The sequence below is a fragment of the Hylobates moloch genome, unplaced genomic scaffold, assembly GCF_009828535.3.
Source record: "Hylobates moloch isolate HMO894 unplaced genomic scaffold, HMol_V3 SCAFFOLD_24, whole genome shotgun sequence".
Classification (NCBI taxonomy): domain Eukaryota; kingdom Metazoa; phylum Chordata; class Mammalia; order Primates; family Hylobatidae; genus Hylobates; species Hylobates moloch.
In genome coordinates this window covers 18867441-18891138 of record NW_026652299.1, presented here as the reverse complement: position 1 = coordinate 18891138, position 23698 = coordinate 18867441, and the positions used below count along the sequence as shown (strand labels likewise).

The 23698-nt window shown below is 40.1% G+C and overlaps 1 protein-coding gene across 6 annotated transcripts in view; it reads right to left on the bottom strand.

The window, feature by feature from the left end:
- The window catches only part of NCKAP5 (NCK associated protein 5), a 998748-nt gene that overhangs the window by 176645 nt on the left and 798405 nt on the right, over window positions 1-23698 (bottom strand). For all 6 annotated transcript variants that reach the window (XM_058434310.1, XM_058434311.1, XM_058434312.1 and 3 more), the window contains 2 exons: window positions 18021-18059; window positions 9602-9721 (listed from right to left, as the gene is read on the bottom strand). In XM_058434310.1, coding sequence (XP_058290293.1) covers window positions 9602-9721; window positions 18021-18059 — 159 coding nt within the window. The remainder of the gene's footprint in view (window positions 1-9601; window positions 9722-18020; window positions 18060-23698) is intronic.

Genomic DNA, 23698 nt, shown 5'->3' with positions numbered 1-23698 from the left:
GGCCTTTCTCAGGTCACCAGTGAGTCACAGTGGCATCAGCTTCCTATCAGGGTCTGTGACATACAGGGCAATGTCCCTCATTCCGGTGAGCCTCCTGGAAAGGTGAATGGCCTTTCAAATTTTTCAGAAAAGTCAAGCATTTTTTTTTTCAGTTCTTGATTTTGAGACATTAGGCTGACAGCGATTGACAGAAACTGACCCAGGTAAGACATACAAACTACTTTAAAAGCAGAAAAGTTTGCTAGAAAGCAATTGCATGAAGATGGCTTTATGAACAGGAGACTTGGTAACATTTCCTGGGTCTCCCAGTTTCACAAAGGTGCACTACCATCTCACCTGTCTGGAGATTTCTATAAGGATTTTTGAAAACTTGACCTGAGCTTGTGTGTGCTTGTATATGAGGTAGTAGATGGAAGTGGGGCGTGTCTTTTTGCCTTTGAATCTGGCCCAACTGTTCTAGTGCAGCCAGGTGTAAGCTATAAAGCAGTGGCATTAGGATATGAGAGTATCTTGCCCCGAGAATCTTTATCTTCATCCCCCTGATCACACTGGGGGCTACTGTGAGCCCAGTCCCAGTGTATTTCTGAGCAGGTGCAGCAGGCCAGGCACAACTGAAGGTTAACCCCACTTGCCTCGAGGGTCTGGCCGTCCCAGGCAGCACGGGGCTTCAGTGGCCTTCCTGCAGTTCTCTTCCCAAGGAGGCTCAGCCTGTTCTGGTTTTGCTAAGAGACCCTGGATGCGTCTGTTTGCCTCCTTGGTATCTACCCTCCCCTCCGTTCCTTGACTCATGCAGCCAAGACTCAGGACTTCAAAGATATCCTTCCTTCCCACAGCCCGACAGGTTTAAGACTTGTTCCCAAGTCTCCTGAAGAGCTGCAGCAGGTTGCAAATCACTGGCCAGTTCCAGAAAGCTGCTCCCAAGTGTTTCGGGGCAGCTCTTAGACCAGTGCACCCTCGTGGTAAGACAGGTGACAGAACAAAGCCAGAATTGCTTTTCATTTCTGGAAACACTGGTCTTTCATGTCAGAGTTTAGGTTACTTAATCTTTTCGTGCTGGGAATAAGATTTCCCTAGTGTGACATCTGCTGATAGCAATGGATGTCCACGATTTCCAGTGCCAAGAAATTAATGCTCTAATCTGCATAATCAAATCCCCAGGTAAACATCACCATTCCTTTCTCAGTACTTTCTGTCCCTTGCATTTCCAAATCCTTCTATTTATCCAAAACTCAGAATGAAAATGTAGTGCTTAATAACAATTTTTACTAGGGGAGTTTTTAGGTTACTGTGATAAATATTTACTGCATGAAATTTACTAAATTCAGGATAATCAGGTTTTCTTATGTGTTTGAAATATGATAAAAATATATATCGCCTGAATGTTTCACGCTAAAAGGTGCATTTCGTGAATTCACACTTCAATCACTTAGTCTATTGCAATATAATGTTGATTTATGTTCAGGGTTTGAACCTCTATTCAATGTTGAAATCCTTAAAACAAACTTTAGACACAGAGGGCTCTTCTCTTTTCCATTAGACTTCTTAATTCAGCTTAACTATATTCTTCTTCAGTTAAAAAGCTAGAAAGAAGTGTTGTTGAAGGTCACAGTGACAGAAATTTCAACCAGCATGACACTCCTGGAGGTTTTTGTTTTCCTACAGAGCTGGATGAGTTAATCTGGTATTGTTGCAAGAGGTTGGGAAGGCCAAACAAGGCCGAATCAGGGTAAGACAATTTTATAATCTTACAGCTATAATTAAATCCAGGACCTGGGATCAATGTAAATATAAATCCCAGTATTAGTCCTGAATTTAGTTCACAAATTGCTTTTTGGAAACTGTTACCCTAACAAACTCCTATTTATTCTTCAAAGTCAAGGTTAGCTGTGACCATACCCTAGAAGGCTTTCCTGACACCCAGAATAGTGTTTGTCACTTTTTCCTCTGAGGACCTTGGATGGTATATGTTTCTGTTGCATTTACTACTCTACTGCACAACTGTTTGTTTATATTATCTGTCTCCTTATTAAATGATGACCTTTTCAAATCTGAAACTGTGTCTAAACTATCTCTGTGTCCTCAGGAGCTGGTACACTACCGAGGACATAGTGCTCAATGAATTTTTGTTGAAATAATGAATAAAGCAGCATATTCTGGCTGTCCCATGAATACGATTGTGCAGCATAGTGCCCAGGTGTTCTGAGCACATGGACCACATTTTAAATTAAAAAGCCATCATCTTCAGGGCAGAGAAAGAAAAGCAGGTTGCAGGCTAATCCTGGTCCACGGTTGCCTTATTGGGTTTCCTCAGTGTCAGGAAATAGTTGAACTAGGTGTTAGCCAACATTTAAAAATTGAGAGACTACATGCAAAAGTCTGCATTTCTAGCTTCTTAAAATTTTCAAAGCTATGGCAATACCTAACTAGCATTTCCGTGGGGACAAACTGGCTGGGGCTGGCCGCAGTGCACACAACTTCCTTTCCTGCTTCTTTCACCTGGCTTAGCCCCTTAAGGCATCTGATCTCCCAGCATGAGAGTTTTCATTGTTTTGGTGAGAGGATGGTTTATGTAGAGCCAACCACACAGTAATACAGATTCATACATATGATGGGAAGTCAGCCATGTGCTCTTGAAAACAATTAATACATATTAATACAATTAATACATATATCTAATTTTAGGAGGATATGAAGAATAGAAATTTACGTGCCTTTCATTAAGTTACTTAAAATTTAAGAGGGAGTGGAATGGGGAGATAAAAACCCATGAAACAATATGGAAACATCGGTCCCTCTGACCAAAGGCACATTCACATAATACAATCTCTACAGCTTACGGAGCCAACAATTCCAAGACAGAACATATGTCTGCAGTCTCACTGGCCACAGGAAGAGATAAAACAAAACAAACAACAACAAAACACCTGAAACTCATTTAAAAGGAGAGATAATTTCCCCTAATTGTCCTGACCCATCTAAACATAGTATTTCAAAGCCTTCCTTCTTCGCCTTAAATACACAGCACCCTAAGAACTTCTCTCACTCCCTTCTCTTCTTCCCTCCCATGGAGCCACTTTATCTGTGAAACCATATCCCTGTACCTTTTGTTACAAGCATTTCCATCTGCCTGGTTTCATGTAATCCTTAGTTCACTCAGCATTTATTGAGGCTCACATTTATTCAAGTTGTATACTGGGAGGATTCAAAGGTCAAAACAAGGTTTTTGTCCCTACGAAAATAAAGGCCAAATCAAGCAAGAAAAGAGTAGCAACCATACCTTGATTTCCTTATAACAGACCACATGCACCTTCTGTGATAATGCTGACTGTAAGCTGATGGGAACACAGTATTTAGTCATGATGCATGGACTGGTAAGCTCTGGGTCTTGTGAAAAAAAAATAATACACTCAATTGCTTTGGGAATGAAGAGCAAAGGTATGCAAAAAGAACTGTAGCATACTTACAAAGCAACATATCAACGCTGCCAGGACTTAGTGAGCAAGGTGTGAGTAGGAGATTGAGTGCGGCAGGGAGTTGTGATCTTATTCCAAGAGTACCTCCAAACCGTATGAATTTAGAAACCAGATTGTGAGGAAGAGAATTTCTCACGCCTTTGCACAGCGTGTTCTTTCTGGATGGCATTTATACTTTCTCTTGTCCACCTAGATTCACATGGAGTCATGGCTTCCTCTGCTGGGCCTTCCCCAGGGCCCTCTGCAAGCGGAGCTAGGATTCCACTTGCCCCACGCCTGTGTCTGCTCGGCTGCTATAGCTTCCCACATGCCTTTTAGCACATCATTTCCCTTTCAGGCTTAATTGTAGACCACAGGCTCTTGAGCAAATGCATTTTGCCAGGGACTCCTCAGCACTGACATTACTTTGGGTGCTCCCAATTTGGTAATCGAATGAAGAGGAGTGGCAGGGGTGGGGTGGGCAGGAGTAGAGTAGCATTTTGAACAGAAAAATGACATACAAAGTGGAACAGTTGAAGGAAAACCTATGTCATGCTCTGTGGAGTGAAAGTATTTCTGCTTGGCTGAAGTAAAGAATTTGTGTCAGGAAAAAAAGAAAAATGAGGCTGTTGAAGTGTGAAGCAAGTCTATAGAGGGTCGTGGGCATATTATGAAGAGGGAAAAATCACATCTTGCCATAACCCTGATGATTCTTTCTCATCTTTTGTATAGCTCTTACTTGATCCCAAACCAACCTCACATGTTACATCTCATCATCGAAAGCCCTGCCCTGCAGGGACTGTGTGATTTTTCAAAGCATCCCTTACCTCTCAAAGGGGCCACTTTCTGCACGTCTGACAGGTTAATATCCTTTCCAGTGCTTACTGCATGAGACAGAATCCCTGCTGCACATTCTCCGTATGTTTTCATGTCTGGCCAGTGCCCATAATGAAACCACCAATGTCCTGTAACCATGCAGGATGACAGGCTCACCGCCAGTGGATACTCTGCCATCTGAGACCTGGTGTTACTCAGCATCCCAGAAGCATCACTGACTGCTCCTCCTGTTGCCCTGTGAGTCTTTCTAAATTAGGTATCAGGTTTGTAGGGCAGGGCTGGAGGCACCTCCGTGGCTGGTCCACACAGACACCCGAGGGGCAGAGTTCATCCATTCCAGAAACTCATAAGGTGAACTTATATCCCAACAGCGTGGGAAGCCAGGTAGATGCTTCAAACTTGTGTGGATGTTCTTGCCTCTTCTCCCAACTCCTTCTTAGTTTGTGTCTCAAGAGAGGCCAGAATTGATCACAATGAAAAGCTTCCATCACAAAAACTCAAGAACCACAGTTCCATTCTCTACCCTCTTCTTTACTCACTCACCTACCCCTCCCTTATTGCTCTCACCGCAGGCTACCTGCTTAACTAGTCTTTTTTTCTTTTCATCTTTTTGTCTCACTTCAACTACATATATGTGAAAGCACCCCAAAGGCAGATGTTTTGAAAAAGCAAAATACATACATTTAAAAGTGTACAACGGCCGGGTGCAGTGGCTCATGACTGTAATCCCAGCACTTTGGGAGGCTGAGGCGGGTGGATCACAAGGTCAGGAGATCGAGACCATCCTGGCTAACACAGTGAAACCCCATCTCTACTAAAAACACAAAAAATTAGCCAGGCGTGTTGGTGGATGCCTGTAGTCCCAGCTACTCGGGAGGCTGAGGCAGGGGAATGGCGTGAATCCAGGAGGCGAAGCTTGCATAGACCACTGATACTACATGAGCTCCAGTATGGGGAAAGTTCAGTGAGTGCTGCTGAGGCCCTGGCTGGCCCCTTGCTGGGGCAGCTGTTTCTTATACGTTATTTTCCTTTATTTCACAGCTGGATCTCACAGTGGGATGCCCGGCTTGTGGACAGGTGGAGAGGAAAGTGTGCAGTGTCTTGCCAGATCAGACTCACGGATAGATCTACACTGAAAATAAAGACTAAGAGAAAAAAAAAAAAAAAGAGGAACAAGTAGAATGTAAAAGCCCTCTCATCTTAACAGAAATAATAGTATAAAACACTAGCAAAAACAAAAAGTCCACATTCTAAGAAGTAACAGCAAATTTTTGCACCTTGGTTCTAAGCTGTCAGATCTTCCACTGTTGATGTGAATAATCTACCCTATAAAATTCTTTTCTTCCTAACTTGGCCTAAGGATATCAGTAGTAGGACTTTTTGAAATATCAGATGAAAAAGAAAAGAAAACATTGTCTTAGTCTAAGAATACAAGAATAATGTCCTATGAGGATAATGATTACACAGGTATCCGAAACAAGTAAAAGACAGAACACATAGGGAGGGGAAAATCTTAGATGCCACATTTCAGAAATGTGTAAAGATGGTAGGCTCCTTACTGGGATTGTACTGCAGAAGCCCTCTGATCTGACTCAATCCTAGGTGGGCCAGTTAATTCAAATGTCACCTAGAGTAGGGAATCAGAAAATTTGTCCTCTTACTCATTCATGTTCCATGCAGAGGGAGCACCAATTGGAGGCAAAAGGGGGTACTTAATTTCAACAGCTTTTCAGGTTTAAATCCTTGGTCTGTCAAATACCTGCTATAGGACTTAGCCTGTCTATGCCAAAGTATCCCCACTGGTAAAACGGGTGCAATGATAGGTCCTACCCCATGGGACTGTGATGGAGATGACATTGGTGAGTGCTGTAAAGGTTGTAGAATAGCGTCTGACACATGGTAAGCACTACTATGTATTTGGTAAGTGACATTTTGGTAGGGCCAAGGCTGCTTCTTTGCTTAGAGATCTTTTTGTTGGAATCTTCCATTATCTTTTTTTTTTTTAATTTGGCATCAACACACACTTTATACATTGTCTATGATTCCTAATTTTTGTTTTCCTTAACAATGGTACATAAACTTAAAACCATTTGAGGAGCAGTTTGCATGCAGAATTGTTCCACATTTAATACAATTTCTGGTCTCCCACAATTTATTTTTATAGTTAGACAACTATATTTAATTTGATCACAAATACTACTTTGGTAGACCTACTGAGTTACAAAAATAACTCATTCTTGGCAAGCATTCAGCTCAACTGGTAAGAGAAATAAGTGTACATGGTAGAGAGCTCTTTACTAGCTGCCAACATTCATTAAGTTGAGGGTATTGTTCAGTGTGATTTGAAAGAGGGAATGGTGAGCATCAGTGAATCCAGACAAGTAGGTTCAAATGAGCTTAGTTAAGAGATTCCAGTCTCTGTAAGAACATTACTTTTGGATTCTGTTTGCTATCCTGCCATCTCAATGCCTTGGAATTTAGTTCCAATGTTGATTTTAATATGGAGGGGGGTCTTCTTAATCTGATTTATTGCCACCCATAGTCCCAGAGATATCATTCTAGAAAATGAAATCAAAAGAGAAGTTTGTTGTCAGTCTTAAGATTTTAATTTCAGCTTAGGCCTTTCTTATTTCCATCATGGACCTGGCTCCCTTTGTTAAGTTTACCAGAATCTGTCAACTAATCCTCAGAGCACTCCCTTTCTGTTTCTCCCACATAAGAATTTGCTAAATGATATCCATATAACCTCTTATTCTGTATTTTTAAGGGACAAAGAATTGGCTGTTTCTTATAAGTTATTTTCCTTTATACTATTTATAATTTGTCTACCTAAATCACAATGTGTTCATAGCTCTTCTTTCTGTATTTCTTTTCAGGTAGCAACTTTGGAATATAGAGAATCATTAGGCTGTATTCAACAAATAATAACTAATGCAGCCTTCTAAGAAGTGCAAAAAACTACTTAGAAATCTGCTATAATGAATCCACAGACCATGGGCAGCAGCTATAGATAGGGTCTATAATATATGGGACCAGGGACACACTGGTGGATTTGCTGCCGCCACCCACCACATCCTCAGACATACTGGGCTGGAACACATGACTGCACAGTGCCTCAACATTCATGTAAGACAGGAAAACTTCAAAAGAGGTGGGAGCACAGACCTCTCTTAGGTTTATGCGAAATAACTCTCCAGAACAATGAATTATTATTTGTTCATTATTCCACTCAATGCACAATGACTGAGCATCCATAGGTGTAAAGCAAGTTAGGAATGATTGTATTTTAGCTCCATTGTATATATTTTGTTTCTCAATTAAATCCTAAAGTACTATCAGAAAATGAAAAGCCATGAGTGAAATAATTAACACACCATCTGAAAAGCCAGTCATGTCCTCTGTCTTGGATTATGAGCTCCAAGATGTTAAGAGGGCAGGTATCACACTTTATATCATTATTCTTCACAGAACTATTAACAGCCCATCTTTTATAAATATTATTTAAATTAGAATGGCTCCTGGGAGGGAGTACTATTTGGGGAGAAATATGAAGTGTGTTGGCTGAAAACACCTAATGAATAAACACTGATGTCTATCGTTAGCATACACATCATCCCCTGATCTCTGAGTATGAATTTAAGAAATTTGTGACAGCCAATGAAAATGCTTATATATCCATAGCACGTGTGTTTACCATGCAAATAAATGATCACAATTCATAAACAGGGTCTGTAGAGTCTTAAACACTACTTCAGAAAGGCCTCAAGTTACAACAGGCAGAACAGAAAAAAATCAGGAACATGCAACAGCTTTTAAAAGTAATTCTAATATTGAATCTTGATGATGAGATTGCAAAAGAAACACAATTTTTTTATAAATGCAAGATCTCCTATGACAAATATTTATGGTGGTCAGGAACAGAAAACAGAATAGAGATAGATGACTTTGCTCCCACCCCACACAATTTTTGAGTCATAAATTATGAATTATGTTCAAACATATAAGGCAGAGAGGAAATTAATTTAGGAGATGAGATCTATTTTATAATTCAGAGAGCTGTTTTATTTTAATTTGGGGGGCAAATTACATTTTGATGTTCAGCTTACCAAACATCTTTCTCTGAAATGAATTACAATTTCCCGTTATTTCTCTGAGGAGTCCTAATATTTTTATGCCAAAATTCAGAGGGTAAATTAGCAACACAGTCTGGATCATCTGGAAAAATACCATCCAGCAGAGCTTTCCATAATGATGGTAATGTTGTCCACATGTGCTGTCTACTAAGGTAGTCCCTGGCCACATGTGGCTTTTGATGGCTGGAAATGTGGCTAGTTGGTCATAGAAACTTAATTCTAATTTAAATTTTTAAAATTAAAATTTAAATAGCCCTACATGGCTAGTGGTTATAGTGTTGGACAGTATTGTCCAGATGACCAGAGGCTGGAGAAGGACCTTCCTCTCAGCCAATTAGATCACGCAGTGGTGGGCTGCCCTTTGTATGTTGCACACTGCCCCTGTGAAACCTCGATGCAGTCTTTGACAGCTTAGCCTCAGAAGGGCTTGGGGCAAAGCTCATGGGAGCTTGTTTAAGCAAATATACACATTAATAGGATCACAAAGATCGGAAACAGCAAAGGTCAGCCCTGCAGACCCCTCTCCCCATTCATATGTTTCCCTGCAGTGGGACATATTCTCTAGTGCTTTGTCAGGAACAGCTTCAAATCGACTCAGATGGCTTGACTTTCCACAGCTTTCCATGTTATGAAGGCAAGTAAAAAAAATAGTTCAGTGAGAGCACTTAGAAAAACACAACCTGTAAAAATACTGAGATAGAAACGGGAGGCGTTCTGTTATAAGAAGGAACTCTGCATAGAGAGAGATATGGAAGAAAAACGAACCCCACATGTATTTTTGATCATAAAGAGTTTGAAATAAAAAAAAATGTGCTTTGGCATTACATAAAATTCTTCCTTGATTATCACAGTATGCAAGATTACTAATGCTGGTCCCCAAAGCAATCAATTATTTCCTAACTCCTTTCCATGGTTCCATTTAGTTTACCATAGGACATCTTCTGATTGTCCCTTTTGCCTGTTTGTTATTTGTTAGTGCATTTCCTTACCTGCATGTAGCTTTAAAAAGTCAAGAACTTAAGACACCTTCAAATTTAATGACATATCTTGAGAGAGGAAAGAACTGGGATTCTGATGCAATATGCCTTGCTCATGAAGATGTTGCTGACTTCCGAACTTAAGTAACTTCTTGTCAATAGCATTTCAGTAGCAAAGATTGTTTTCCAGATAAACACATACCTGGAGGAGCAGATCAGAAGTGGGTCTGACTCGCTGCTGGAATAGGATGCTTAGTGTTCGATTCTGCTGTTCCAGATCAAACACTCTTGTTTTCAACTTCACACATTCCTCTCTTAGATCCTACAACAAACACATCGAAGGAGGAAAAAGTCCATAACTGAAAGATGTCTTTGCATATTATAACCATATTTTATATATCTCAGACCATTAGCAAAAAACAGTATTTTTATTCTTCAAAGCCCCCAGAAGTAAATCACATACAACGTTTTCTTCCACAGACCATTGTCTGATAGAATTATTATGTGCAAAGACGACCAATTTTTTTTAAAAAAGCACCTTGAAATCAGAAATGCATTAATCTAGCATGCTATTTTTGAAGACAGTAAATCTTAGCGATATGAAGTCAATTTAAGTTTCCACCTATATATTTTGCCTTTTCACTGTCTTTATAAAGGCAATCATAGAGCACAAAGCACAAGGAGAACAACAATGTTTCTGCAGTGAATAGAGATTTGATGAGCTAAAGAAACTATCATTTCTGATGGAGTTTTTCATTGCCATTTGTGAAAACAAGTTGAAATTCTCGGCGCTGGGGCTAACAGAGTCAGTGATGCATTTAGCGGGAGAGAAATTGCTCGGAAGAGATGGCTTTTAAAAGGCCACTTGCCACTTGCCCATCCTCTGAACTCGTGGATTTCCATACCTTCTGGGGCTTTCTGGTCTCAGTGCTGGGTAAGAAGCACACTTAGCCCATTCTGGCATCTGTTTGGAGCAGCTCTTTTGAATAGTTCAAACACCACAAAGACCTTTTCCCCAGCTCATGGAGGAAGCTGATGTATAAGAACTGCCTTCCAAACTGACTGCAATAAAGGAACTTGTGGTACTTAAATATCTATGCCCTTTTTGATGGAATTCAAGGCAGACGCAGTAGAATAAAACCCAAATTCAAGGTTCTTCAAAAGCTGACCCTTTTCTACATTTCAAACTATCTTTCACTACTTCCTGATGTTAATAAAAAAAAAAAAAGTCTTCTGTTCTCACCAAGCAGAGAACAAAGGTCTGGCGTGTTGTTCTCTAAAGCTCTATGCATTCCTTCTACCTTCTTCTCTTTTCCTTCCACTACCACTTTTCCATCTTATCCACCTTCTTCTTTCAGCCCATATTTGGCTCTTTGAAGTACAGTTCAAACTTTATCACCTCTGTGACCTTTTCCCTGGCATCCCTCAATACCTGCTCCATTTTCTGAACTCCCATCAGCCCTCAATGCCTCCTTTGTGACGGTTAGCATGTTCTGTATTCATTTTATCGTTTGTGCTCTAGACTTGTCAATTACATGACACCAGACAAGCTCAAAAAGATACTGAAATAACCACACGAACACACTGCTCTTACATTGTTTTCATTCCATCACTTAGCACAATGCCACATATAGTAGGAGCTTAATAAGTGCTCACAATTGTTGTGCTAAAGGGGATAATGATGGCAAATTCTATTCTCTAGCGATTGGTGTGATAAGGAGTGTTTAAATTTCTCAACACTTCTACTTCAAAGATTTATGTATTCTGATGTGGGGCAGCTACCTCTTAGGCTTAAGGCTCTGCAAGCAAGGGAGAGCCCAGGCCACAGTTCTGATGCCTAGGGCCTAAATAAGAGTCACAGAGGTACCTGGGCCTGCCATAACCTTGTATCAATCTAATGGCAAAGTTAGATCTTGCTATTAAAGCCTTCTCTGAGGCTTGATGAGCATGCATCATCTTATCCAGTACTATTAATTCTATTAAAGGGGGTAAAGAAACAGGCCAAGGTGTAGCCCACTACAGTTTCAACTCTCCTTGCTGTTTTTAGTTAAATGGGTAAAGCGTATATATAGGGTGTTTTCAACTGATCAGTGCCCACAAACGGAGAGCAGAGAAAAGAAATGTCATGTTCAGAATGACGTGCAAGAGTGCAAGATCCAGCAGGGCAGGATCAGGAGTGCACGTTTCGTACTTGTGAGCACACACGCCATTTGGCAGAGGCCATTGTGGGGACCCACTCACTGCTCAAATTAAAAGGTGAAACTTCAGCCTGGCCAACATGACAAAACCCCATCTTTACTAAAAATACAAAAATTAGCCAAGTGTGCACACCTGTAGTCCCAGCTACTCGGGAGGCTGACACACAAGAATCACTTGAACCCGGGAGGCAAAGATTACAGTGAGCCGAGATCATGCCACTGCTCTCCAGCCTGGGCAACAAAGTCTCAAAAAAAAAAAAAGGTGAAACTTGCTTTATTTTTATTTTATTTTATTATTTTATTTTATTTTATTTTACTTTATTTTAAGACAGAGTTTCACTCTTGTTGTCCAGGCTGGAGTGCAGTGGCACGATCTTGGCCCACTGAAACCTCCGTCTCCCAGGTTCAGGCGATTCTTCTGCCTCAGTCTCCTGAGTAGCTGGGACTACAGGCGTGTGCCACCACGCCTGGCTAATTTTTGTATTTTTAGTAGAGACAGGGTTTCACCATATTGGCCAAGCTGGTCTCGAACTCCTGATCTCTTGATCCACCCACCTTGTCCTCCCAAAGTGCTGGGATTACAGGCATGAACCACCATGCCTGGCAAAACTTGCTTTCTTTATTTAGAATTCAACCTCTATCTGTGTCTCATGCTGACTTTTGTTCTTAGCATGTATATAACATTCTCTGCTCCCAAATACTAATTGTTTTTAGTACTGCTAATTAAGTAATTAATAAAACTTGACTGTGAGGCAGATCAATATTAATAGTACCTATTGGATGGGAAAACACAATCATCCTCATTTGCAATGTAGAGATATGGAAATGGAAGCATACAGTGTGGATATGCAAGTAAAAGGGAACCTGAAAGCAACAGCAACCACAATTTTTAGCATCAAAACTGAGAATGCCTTGAAAGAGTTCTTCAGATGGGTTAAAAAAAAAAAAAAGTAAAAAGAAAGAATGAAAGAAAAAAATCAATATACTTTATAGAGAGTCTTTATACAAGTGCCCAAATTTCAAAGGCCATTACTATTACTTAAGGTATGGTAAAAGTTCATTAGTGGGAACACAATTTATCGACCCTGAGAACTCTCTGTTCATCACTATTGGCACATCCAGCTCAGCACCCAGCAGCGGGGAAGACAGAGGCTTTAGGGATGTGACACTGATCTGATGGCCATCGACAAACAGAAATGAGCTGCTCTGAAAATCTGTAGATAGAAAAGAATCGCTTGCATTGTTTTTAATATTCTTATTTTCTTCAGACAAGCTGTGGATAACCAGTAACTGATGCCAGAGAGTTGCCTTCCCAAGAAACTGTAGACAAAAACACTCGTGTGCCCATGTACACACTCATAAACACAACCAGAATGGATATATATAAACAACTGTTTCGCTAACCACTACTGTAGTACCTGGGTGGAGGGGGCAACTGGCTGTCTTAGCTTCCTCTGTGCTCCCAACAGGAACACCTTGACATGAAGGAATAAATGATTGCATGATACATTTAGGCTGGATGCAAGAGCAGCTACTCTGACCCTGCCAGTTCAGAGGCAAGACCCAGAACACCTCCCCAAGGAAGGCTTTAGAAACAAAAGAACTCTCCTCTGGGTAGGTGCCGTAGTCTGGGATCATGGCTCAAGGGAGAGGCTGTACCATGCATCCTCTCTCATAATCTTCTTTTTCGTCTATGACTTCCTGGCATATATCAGTTCTCAAGAAAAGAAAGAACCTCACTGAAAATATAAGGTTGGGTCTTCAGATAAGAAAAAGGGGATATAACATAAATATTTATCATGGAGGAATAATGCCAAAGATTTGACTACATTTCATATCATGAAAAAAAAAAGTACAGTGGTGTTTGGGTTCAAGAAAACATGCAGACCTGTTTTCCTTGCACTATGCATGTTACTATCAATTGGAAACAGAGACTTAAGAGATTACAGCTGAGCAATGTGATACACTGGTCTAATGGGCTCCTGTGCATCTTAATGATCCCAAACCATAATTTCCCTGAAGGATCCACACACTGTAATCCTGATAAATTCCCCCTGTGCTTGGGCTGAAGATGATTCTGGGCTCACTGCTATGCAGTACCTATGGGAGTAGAGTTACTTTACATACTGAAGAGTAAAATTGTTATCAGCTCTAGGCTGAAGTACATTTTTTAGAATGCTGATTGCTTAGAAGCAGGACATACACTAACATGATCACTGAAGTGTCATTGAAAACTATTTAAATCTGATTTTATCATGTAAAAATGACATGATAGTGGTATACCTATTTCAGAGGCAGTGTCTATCATGGGAATACATGGAATTGGGGCTTAAAGGGCCTGGGCTGTAGTCCTCATTGTTCACAGGACCTTGAAGTGATTGCTTCTGATTAGGTCTCAGTTTTCTCATCTGTAAACCGAGGCACTGCACAAAACTGGGCTTTTGTTCAAAAGACTGTATCTCTCACTAGCTTCATGGGATGTCTTTTTGAGTGACGCTTTGTTCCCTCCCTGAAGCCTAATGGCCACCAAAACCACCAGCCTCTTTTGTCACACCCCTTCTTGGTGGCTTTCACTGATACATCCCTATCTCTGCCCCCAAATGCTAAGACTTTTGTAACATGAAAAGCCAGTTCTGGAAAAGGCTGGTCACATCTCAGACTGACCCACGGCTTCAACATCGAATACCTAAAAGGCAAGACAGGTGACATAAAAGTCTGACTGAACTGGGATACTGCACAGGAAGTAGTGAGTCCTGTGGCAAAATACATACTGCAAGTCTCCACCCTAAAAGCCTTCAGATTAAACCACTTTTAATAAGGGCAATGGCTAAACAGTCCATATAACTACAGTCAGTTGAGCCCATTACCAAAGCTAGTTGACAATGTCAGGATTAAATACTCACCAAGGCTCCTAGAATTTGGGGAATTTGGAGTTAAAAATAAGATTGATTTTGAGAAAGCTTGACCCCAAATATACAGAGTCAGTTTTACTCCACAGATATCAAACTCTAAATGCTCTTCCTGCTACAGAAGATCAGCAATACTTCCAGAAGTTTTAAGAAGTCCTGTGGCTACCCTGCCTTTTATTTTATTCCCTGTGATCATAACTAACTGTTGGATTTCAACCCATCTGTTGATTTTCATGGCATCTCTCTCTGTCCTACTGAACTACGGTGGAGAAAAACAAGTGACTGAATGGGATTGTGGAGGAAGAATGAGGCAGTGGGTCAGAGCGTGGGGTTTACAGTGCAACAGCCATAATTAAAGCAGGGGCTCTGCCACTGCCCGGCAGTTGAAACTATGAGCAAATTTTTTTTAGTCCTACTTCATGGGGCTGCCTTGAGAACAAAACGACTTTGCGCATTTAAAGTGCTGCACGTGGGGTCTGAAGGCTTGTAAATGCCTGCTAAATATAAACAGCCACCTAATACCACACAGACCACTGCTAGAGAAGTGGACACGGATGGTTCAATTGCCCCTTTACAAGGGAAATAGGAATTTGGAGTTTTCTCAGCTACAAGCTATAAAATTGTTTTCTGTTTCTGCCTGAATGGCTGATTCTACCATACCCAGCTTTATTCCATGTCGGTGAAGAAAACACACCATCGAAATATATGTTTCCTCCAAAGAACATGCAGATAAGGCTGAGACTGTTCATATGAATGAAAATAATTGCAGAGAAAATGCCTTTCTTCTGTGTTTTATTTAGTGGCAAAAACAAAACAAACAAACAAAAAACAAACCCAAAACACTGAAGAACCTAGGCAAGTTACATTTTCTGCAAGTGTAATTGACTTGATGAAGATAAAATATATTTCAGATAACAATATGAGTTAAACCTGAATTATCGATTTCATTTGCACTTGTAGACTTGGACCCATGATTTGGAGGCATCAAAGGAAGAAAAGTTGGGTTTAATATGATCACTTTTGTATTATTGTTTTAAAGGGGTACAGTCCATTCTCCTAAGGGAATCCACAGGTTTTTGAGATAAACTGTATTACTTGACTAGGTACACTGAACAGAAACTGATAAGTTCATGGAAATAAATGTTTTTTTTTTTTTCTACCAGTATCAGTAGACTCTGTTACTTCAGGATGCTTGTCTGGGCCACTTCATGAGATGCTATGAAAAATGTATTTCTGGATGCCCAGTGAAGAGCTGAAGCCACAGCAGATTTGCCTTTGTGTCATAACTAATGACATATTCTAAAACTGCACAGTAATGCCTATTATTTCACCTCAAGGATCTTCTGGTGACTTAGATAAATCACTTAAGATTTTTTTCTGTTTCGTCTTTGCTACCTACATTCCTTTTTGGAATTAGTTTTCCCATCTGCATTTGGAGTGCATTGTATATTTTATATTGTGCTCTTAATTAAAAAGAAATTTTAGTCTTTTCGCAGCAATTTTACAGTGCCCATAAAAACTGGAGGCCCACATTTCTGTAGAACATAATTCTTTTGGAATCTCCAAAAGGCCCCAGCATCTCTTTCTGCCTCATAGTGTCCCTGAGGTATGCTATCTCACAGTAGCACGTCTTTCTGTGTCTCACTGCTTAACTGTACCAAGGTAGATTTATCTGTTTACTAGTTATTATTTGGATTTGTGTAGCTATTTTTTTTTTTTTGTAGCTGACCTGAAGGGTCCCATTTTCCTTTTTATCATACCAGACGGCTTCCTTGTCTCTTTCCTGAGGCACCATTAACAAAAGCAGGCATGGGAAGTCTTTCAACAGTTGTACACAGAGCTGCAATAGCACTCCCCTCATTCCTTAGGTTTGTAACTAAGTCAGCACACAGTTTCAAACAGGAGAAATTAAAGCCTTAGAAAAAGAAAATGCATTCAAAAATGTTGAAGCAGCTATTACAATTTGTCCTCCAATATCTATTTCTCACCTTCTTCCAAAGTAATTTCAGCTGGGCACACACCCAGAACAAAGACTTCTTTGCCAGTTTTGTTAGGTGTGGCTGTGTGAGTAAGGTCTGTTCAAGGAGACATATGTAGTAATGTATGAAAGCTTTTGGAAGTGTCCTTTAAAAGACAGCTGCTGTACGCCCTTTATCCTCTTCATATTCCTCAGCTTTTTTTCCCTTCCTGATGGCTGGAATGTGTGGATATGATGACTGGAGCTAGCATAGTCCTTTTGGACCATGAAGTGACCTTGAAAATGGGGCCACATTCCATAAAATACAGAGATGGAAGCTAGGGACCCCATGGAATTTATGGAGCAGAGCTACCATTCCAGTTCTGCCTACCTGTCGCTTTATACGTGAGAAAGAACTAACATTTTAGCTTATGTAAGCCACCTCATTATGGATCTCTGTTGCTCACAATGGAACCTAATTCTAACTCTACGTAAGTGTACCCAAATCTCTTTATTTATGCATGCTAGTGTAAAACTGGAAGCAGTTAAAATTATTTGTAGAAGGAACCGTGACATTTTGACAGAAATAGTAGGCAAGAAAGTCTAGCAAAAGTATCACAATGCCTGTATCATATAAATTTTAAAGAATATTTAAGTATCTCCATGAGAAGCAGTCAACCCCTAATAAAATTATTTTCAATGAAAAAAATCAAAATGGCTACATTATTTTGCTGCCATTTGTCACATCATCCTGAATATGCTGCAGGATCTAAAAGTTTCTTTTGGAGAAGTCTCTATTTCACAGATAGAAATCAAAGTAAACAAAATCTGAGGGAACTAAAATTTAGCTTCTCAGAAACATCACGGCCGGAGATGGTAAACATTCCATAAAATTCACTGAAACACCAAATTTGGGCAAAACTGACCTGCATTTACTGTCTGTGCCCAGATAATGTGATCTGAGGTTGTCTGCAGGCAGAATGGCAAGGCAGCAAACGCATAGATATGGAAATTTTGGGCACAGTGGTTACCATTATTTTATATGTACCACAAACTATTTCAGTAACTGTTCTACATGCTTCCTTTTGTAGGGTCACCACAGCAATCCCCGGAAGCGGGAATTGTTATTCCCACACTACAGAAGAGGAACTAGGGCTCAGGGAAATTAAATGACTTCTGTAACTCTTGCTGAATTTAGACTTTTGTTAATGCTGTCCAAAAGAAGATACTCATTTTATAGGAATTGGGAGAATTCACCAACTTATTGAAAGTTTGTATTTACTAAATAAAAATGATGGGTTTGCTACTCATCTGGGTACATGAAAATCATCTTCAAAAGGCTTTCTATTATTTTACCAAGAGTTTGGATTTTTTTATACAAATTCTATCGGTCACTGATGTTACTTCATATGCTATCTAAAACACACACGATTTTCATTAAATGAATAAATACAAAAGTATTGCATCTATCAATCACAATTTCCTAGCCTAACAACGTGAGCTCCAATATAGTCACAAAAGTGCCCTGAAAAAGAACAAAGCCAGAAAGTGACCTACCTTTTGAGTAAGCAGAGCTTGAACAACTTGGTTGGCTACCTTTAAAAAATAAAGAAAAAGTTGTCATTTATAATAATGAGACTTTATATGCACCGACTCTAATTTACCAATAAGTTTCTCACAGCTTATTGTAGCTAATTAGCTCCTCATTTGCCTCTTTCCTCTACATCCAGAGATCTGATTATTTTCATAATAAGCCTATCCTTCTAGGTGATATTTTGCTTTCTCCAAAGGTGACCTTGTTGCTAATTAAGATGGTTACACTTAAAAGATCATTCATACCTTGACTTTCACATTTCCATATTTGGAAAAATGATATCCTTTCATATACTCCAAGAAGGCTAAAAAATGATATAGTGCAAAACACAGTCCTAATTATCTGTACACAGTTTACAGTTTCTACACTTAGCTGATTTATAATGTCCTTTGCCTCTCCTTCCTATTCTTTGCTGTTTATTTCACTGCTTAGTATTACTTGCGATAGAGATAGGTTGAATGGTCAAGAATAGGGACAACTCATTGTTTCCTGTGTGTCCTGCTTTCATCTTCAATGTTTTTGCTTATGTCACCCTGTTGTTGTTGCTACCTGTAACATAATCTGGTAGTTGTTTACTGCAACATCCATTTTTTTCCTTCTTCCTGAGTAACAAACCCAATCTTTTGGGGCTGGGCACATTCAACTGCATTTTCCAGCCACTCTTGTAGCGAGATGTCACCATGTGACAAAACTCTGGTCAATAAGACATAAGCAGACTATTCTCTTGGGCTTACAGGAAGTCTCAAAGAGGAAGGGGGCTCACCCTTCATCGTCTTCCTAACTAGGAATGGAAGTACAGTAATGGCTGGAGCTTCAGCAGCTACCCTGACAACAACAGTCACGTATTAAGGATATTTGGACAGAGAAAAGGACAAGCTTGTTCCTGATGATGTTATGGAGCTGTACTGTCTAGTGAATATCTATGTGAGGGAAATAAGGTAGTCACTTTTATTTTGAGTTTCTTCCAGTAAACAACCAAATATAATTCTTAGTAATATTTTCAGGGACCTCATTTTCTTCAAGTGTCAGGCAGCTTGGGACAGCAGAAGAACCGAAATCCCTCCTCAGCCCAAGGCAGTGAATCTTGATTAATCTAAGCCAATCTTGGCAATTCCAGTGATTAGTTTAGAAGTGGGCATACAACACAAATCCAGCTAAGGACCACATGTAAAACCAGTAACATGTTCCTGGTGTTTCAGGTATCTGGCATTTTCTCTAGGTAACCATTCATTATTACTGTATGTATTTGTGCTAAGATTTCTTTTTCATCTGCATATTTCAAAATACTTTGCATAGAATCACCTACTAAACTTCACTATTACCTTGAAGCTATGTAGCCACATGGCTACTGTTGATAAAATTAAGGTGGACAGGTGAAGTAGGTGGTATTTTTCAGCTAATACATAAACTGTAAACATTTAATGTGATAACTGAAATTGACAGCATGAAAGACTAAATCAGAATACTTAAATATCCCAGATAGAAGGTACTCTGGTTCATTCATTTCTTCCTTCACTTATCCAATATAAATTTTCTGAGTATCTACTTGCAAAGCTAGATGATTGGGCCATGGTCCTTGACTTCAAAGACTCATACCTGGCAGTGAGTTGGCAAAAACACAATTATAACACGGTGTGACAAACATCTAATCATCATGGTAATTCTTACATTCAAATGGAGACTGAGGGACACTTTAGTGTTATTTTTCTCTTGGTAACATTTATTTTTGGTGATGCTCAACTATTTGTGCTTCTTTCTCTAGTATAGTGGAACAGATTATAGTAAGAATGTTTCCATGGAGCTTAATTGTTTTTTGACTCAATATTGACAAATAGTACATCCTTCAGGACAGCTGGCTACCAGTAAGTCTCAGAGAAAATTAAAACACAGGCTGCCATCAACTTTTGGTTAGAAGGCAATCACACCACAAGCAGTAAAAGACTAAAGATTATCTGTAATTGATTAGTTAAATTATATGCACAAGAAGGATTTTTCTTCCCATCAGAAGTCTTTTCAAAGTTACATTGCAGACATTAAGTAAAAAAGAAAGGCTCTTTATTGAAACTATGATTTTAAAGAAAATGTTTTCTTAGGTATTGTTTCTGAGTGAAGCACAAGTTACAGAACTACCACAGACCAAAATAAACTACACTTTCATTAACTGAGGCCATATGGTCCTTTATCACTTTATTTATATGTGATCACAACAGTGATAAATGTTATCCAACCCACACAAATTGACCAATAGCATAATAGTGAAAGTCAGTTTTCCAGCATTCATTCCAATTCATAAGTAACTGAGAATTCAAAGTCAAACTACGTATCATCTATTTTATTGTTGGCAAATAAACAAAACAAAACAAAACAGTAAAATTGAACTATTCGTGCAGGTTGAATCAGGAACAAGCTACCAAAGTTAATTCATGCCATAAATAATTTACTGCTTTTGGATCTCAAACTTTGGATTTGATTTACATTCTCATAAAACTGCCCAATATCAATATTTTCTTTTCTTTCTCCCAACTGGTCTCTCACTGAAACCATTCTAGTAACAGTGGTCACATAAAGTAGCTCTATCCATGATTTATCAGGAGACACGGACTAATATCCTAACTCTAACAGCCCACAGGAGGAAATATGTTATATCTCACAATCCAAGCAGTTGCCCTATAGGCTTAGAGACTCTATATCTAACACAGTTCCTTCTGGCATATACTTTGGAAAATTGTTTGCTCCTCTTGAAAACTGAACAAAGATATACGAATGCCTTATTTCTTTACCTACTGACATGAGGTTATATTACCCAGAAGGACTCACTGCTTCTTTGAAAAAGATCAGGCAGATTATAAACATGCTTTCCTCCATACTGTCTATAACGACACTGTCCAAGGTTTTGTTAACGCTTTTAACAGCTAACTTCCCTGATGCATAAATAGGACAGCTGCTTGGAGTTTGTGCCTGCAACCTTTGCTAGGCTCAAAAGATAATGCCTGGAATGCGTCCCTGCCCTCAACCTAGCATTATGCCCTAAGCATTTGGGTTGCAAATAATCACACACCCATAGGACCAGCTAGTGAGAACAAATCACTTCCAATGTCATCTGCCAGCTTTCCTCTCCAGAGAAAGGGCAGCAGCTGGGCTAGGCTGCAAGGGACTTGAATCACACTGGAAAAGCAAAGCCGGCAGTCCTTAAACCAGGAGCTTGTAGTACAGCCTCCCTTAGGCTGTCGGTGGAGGGAGGCTGCTCCCCTTTGCTCCTAGGAGATGGAGCAGGGCTGCAGGTGAGACAGGAATGCCAAGGAGAGCGCCTGAGTACATCTCATGTTTCCTTCTCAGTAAGAATTATCTCAGACAATCTAGCTCCTCTAACACATGGCTGATCTTCTACTCACACAAAACTTTGCTCTTCTTCCCTGAAAAACTTCCAGGGCTTGTGATTCCTCCATGCACTCTCCTGGAAGTGGGCGAGCAGAGGGAAGAAAAGCTGGGGCTGTGGATTTGTCTATTATTTTATTGTAAAACAGTCCTTGAAGCTGAACAAGAAGCCACACTAAGCAGTTTATTCAGAGAGGGGGCCGATTCTCAGCCAAGGGCTGGGGTGGACGGTGGAGAAGCTTCAGGTTTATGGGTGTGTGGAGTGAGGATCTCCATGCTCTGTGCTTTGACAGTCCTCTCCTGGCTAGTGGGCTTGCTTTTATACCTTCATGAGCTATTTCACCATGAAAAGCCACTGTCATGTCAACAAAGTAACTGAAAAATCTCATCAGAAAAAGTACGTGTTTTTGAAAATATGCTTTGGAGAGGTGTTCTATGCTTCTGAGCTTGGTTGATTGTACTGAGGCAGCTAGGAGAAAGCATGGAGAATACGGACTTGGGTTAAAACAGTGCCTGTGTTAACTTCATACACTGACATGTGCAGGGGATGGGAGAGAAACCTGACTTTTCTCAGCCATAAAATAGGGGAGCTGCCTACCTCTAAAGTTGTGAAAAAGGCATGAGATGATAGACATAATCAGTGAAACCACCTAGGACAGGACTTGATATAAAGCAGTCACCCCTAAATGTGAATCAAGCCAGTTGAACTTTGGAAAATATAATGCGTGTTCAAGTAAGCAGTTAAGAAAAAAATTTTTTTTTTTTTTTTTGAGACAGAGTCTCGCTTTGTCACCCAGGCTGGAGTGCAGTGGTGCGATCTCGGCTCACTGCAAGCTCCGCCTCCCGGGTTCACGCGATTCTCCTGCCTCAGCCTCCCGCGTAGCTGGGACTACAGGTGCCTGCCACCACGCCCAGCTTATTTATTTATTTTTTTGCATTTTTAGTGGAGACGAGGTTTCACCATATTAGCTAGGATGGTCTCGATCTCCTGACCTCGCGATCCGCCCGCCTCGGCCTCCCAAAGTGCTCGGATTACAGTCGTGAGCCACCGCACCCCGCCGAAAAAAAGTTTTAAGAATAAGGGATTTTATTTGTAAAGGCATGAGGGGTGTGTATATGTGTGTGTATGTTTGTGTGTGTGTCCACATAATACACATGCATAAATGTAAGTCACTAAGCATCGGTACTATTCATTCACTTTGTAAAGCAATCCTGTAACATACAAACAAGAAAGAAACTTGAAGGAAATACACAGCCCTGTACAACATTGGAAAAGGGTGAACAGTGAACCTTAGTCTTCCTAATCCAAAGCCCATAAAGTTCTCTTCTAATTCAAATCAGAGTATTTAAAGTGGGTCTACTATTTTTTTCAGCTGATTAATCTTTGGATTATCATTTGGGTTAGTGCTTAATTAATGAGTGCTCATCTCTGAAGAGATAACTGAAGAAATTAGTCTAAATATGTATGTGGGATTTGGGGAAACACTAATTTGGAAATTAATTTCCTGCTGATACTCTCCATTCATTCATTTAGTCATTCAACAAATATGCATAAGGCACCTAGTGTGGGCCGGGAATCTGCTGGGTCCTGTAGAAATAATGAGGAAACAAATGCAGGGACTGCCTCCAGGGCAATAGAATCTGGGGCAAACAAGGAGTAGATCATTTGTAATTTCCAAGAAATGAGTATTTTGAACATATGAAAGTGACAAGCAGGATCGTCTTCCATTTCTATCAAGACCTTGATTTTTTTTTTTTTTTTTTTTTTTTTTTAGATGGAGTCTTGCTCTGTCACCCAGGCTGGAGTGCAGTGGCGCAATCTCAGCTCACTGTAACATCCACCTCCCGAGTTCAAGTGATTCTCCTGCTTCAGCCTCCCAAGTAGCTAGGCCTACAGGCTCCCGCCACCATGACTGGCTAATTTTCTGTATTTTTAGTAGAGACAAGGTTTCACTATGTTGGCTAGGCTGGTCTCGCACTCCTGACCTTGCGATCCACCCGCCTTGGCCTCCCAAAGTGCTGGGATTACAGGCGTGAGCCACCATGCCCAGCCAAAACCTTGACTTTAAAGATGACATAGGGCCCAGCTGTGGGATATGCCTGAGAGTATCCTGGGAATGATTCTACAAGCCAGGCTAGGCATGTAGCACGTGGATCAGAGAGACAGGTGAGAAATAATCTCAGCAACCTACTTCTACCCTTACTTAAAATTCTGTTTTTGTCTATTTCTGAACTACATCCAAAGGTCTAGTTTTCAATGTCCTTG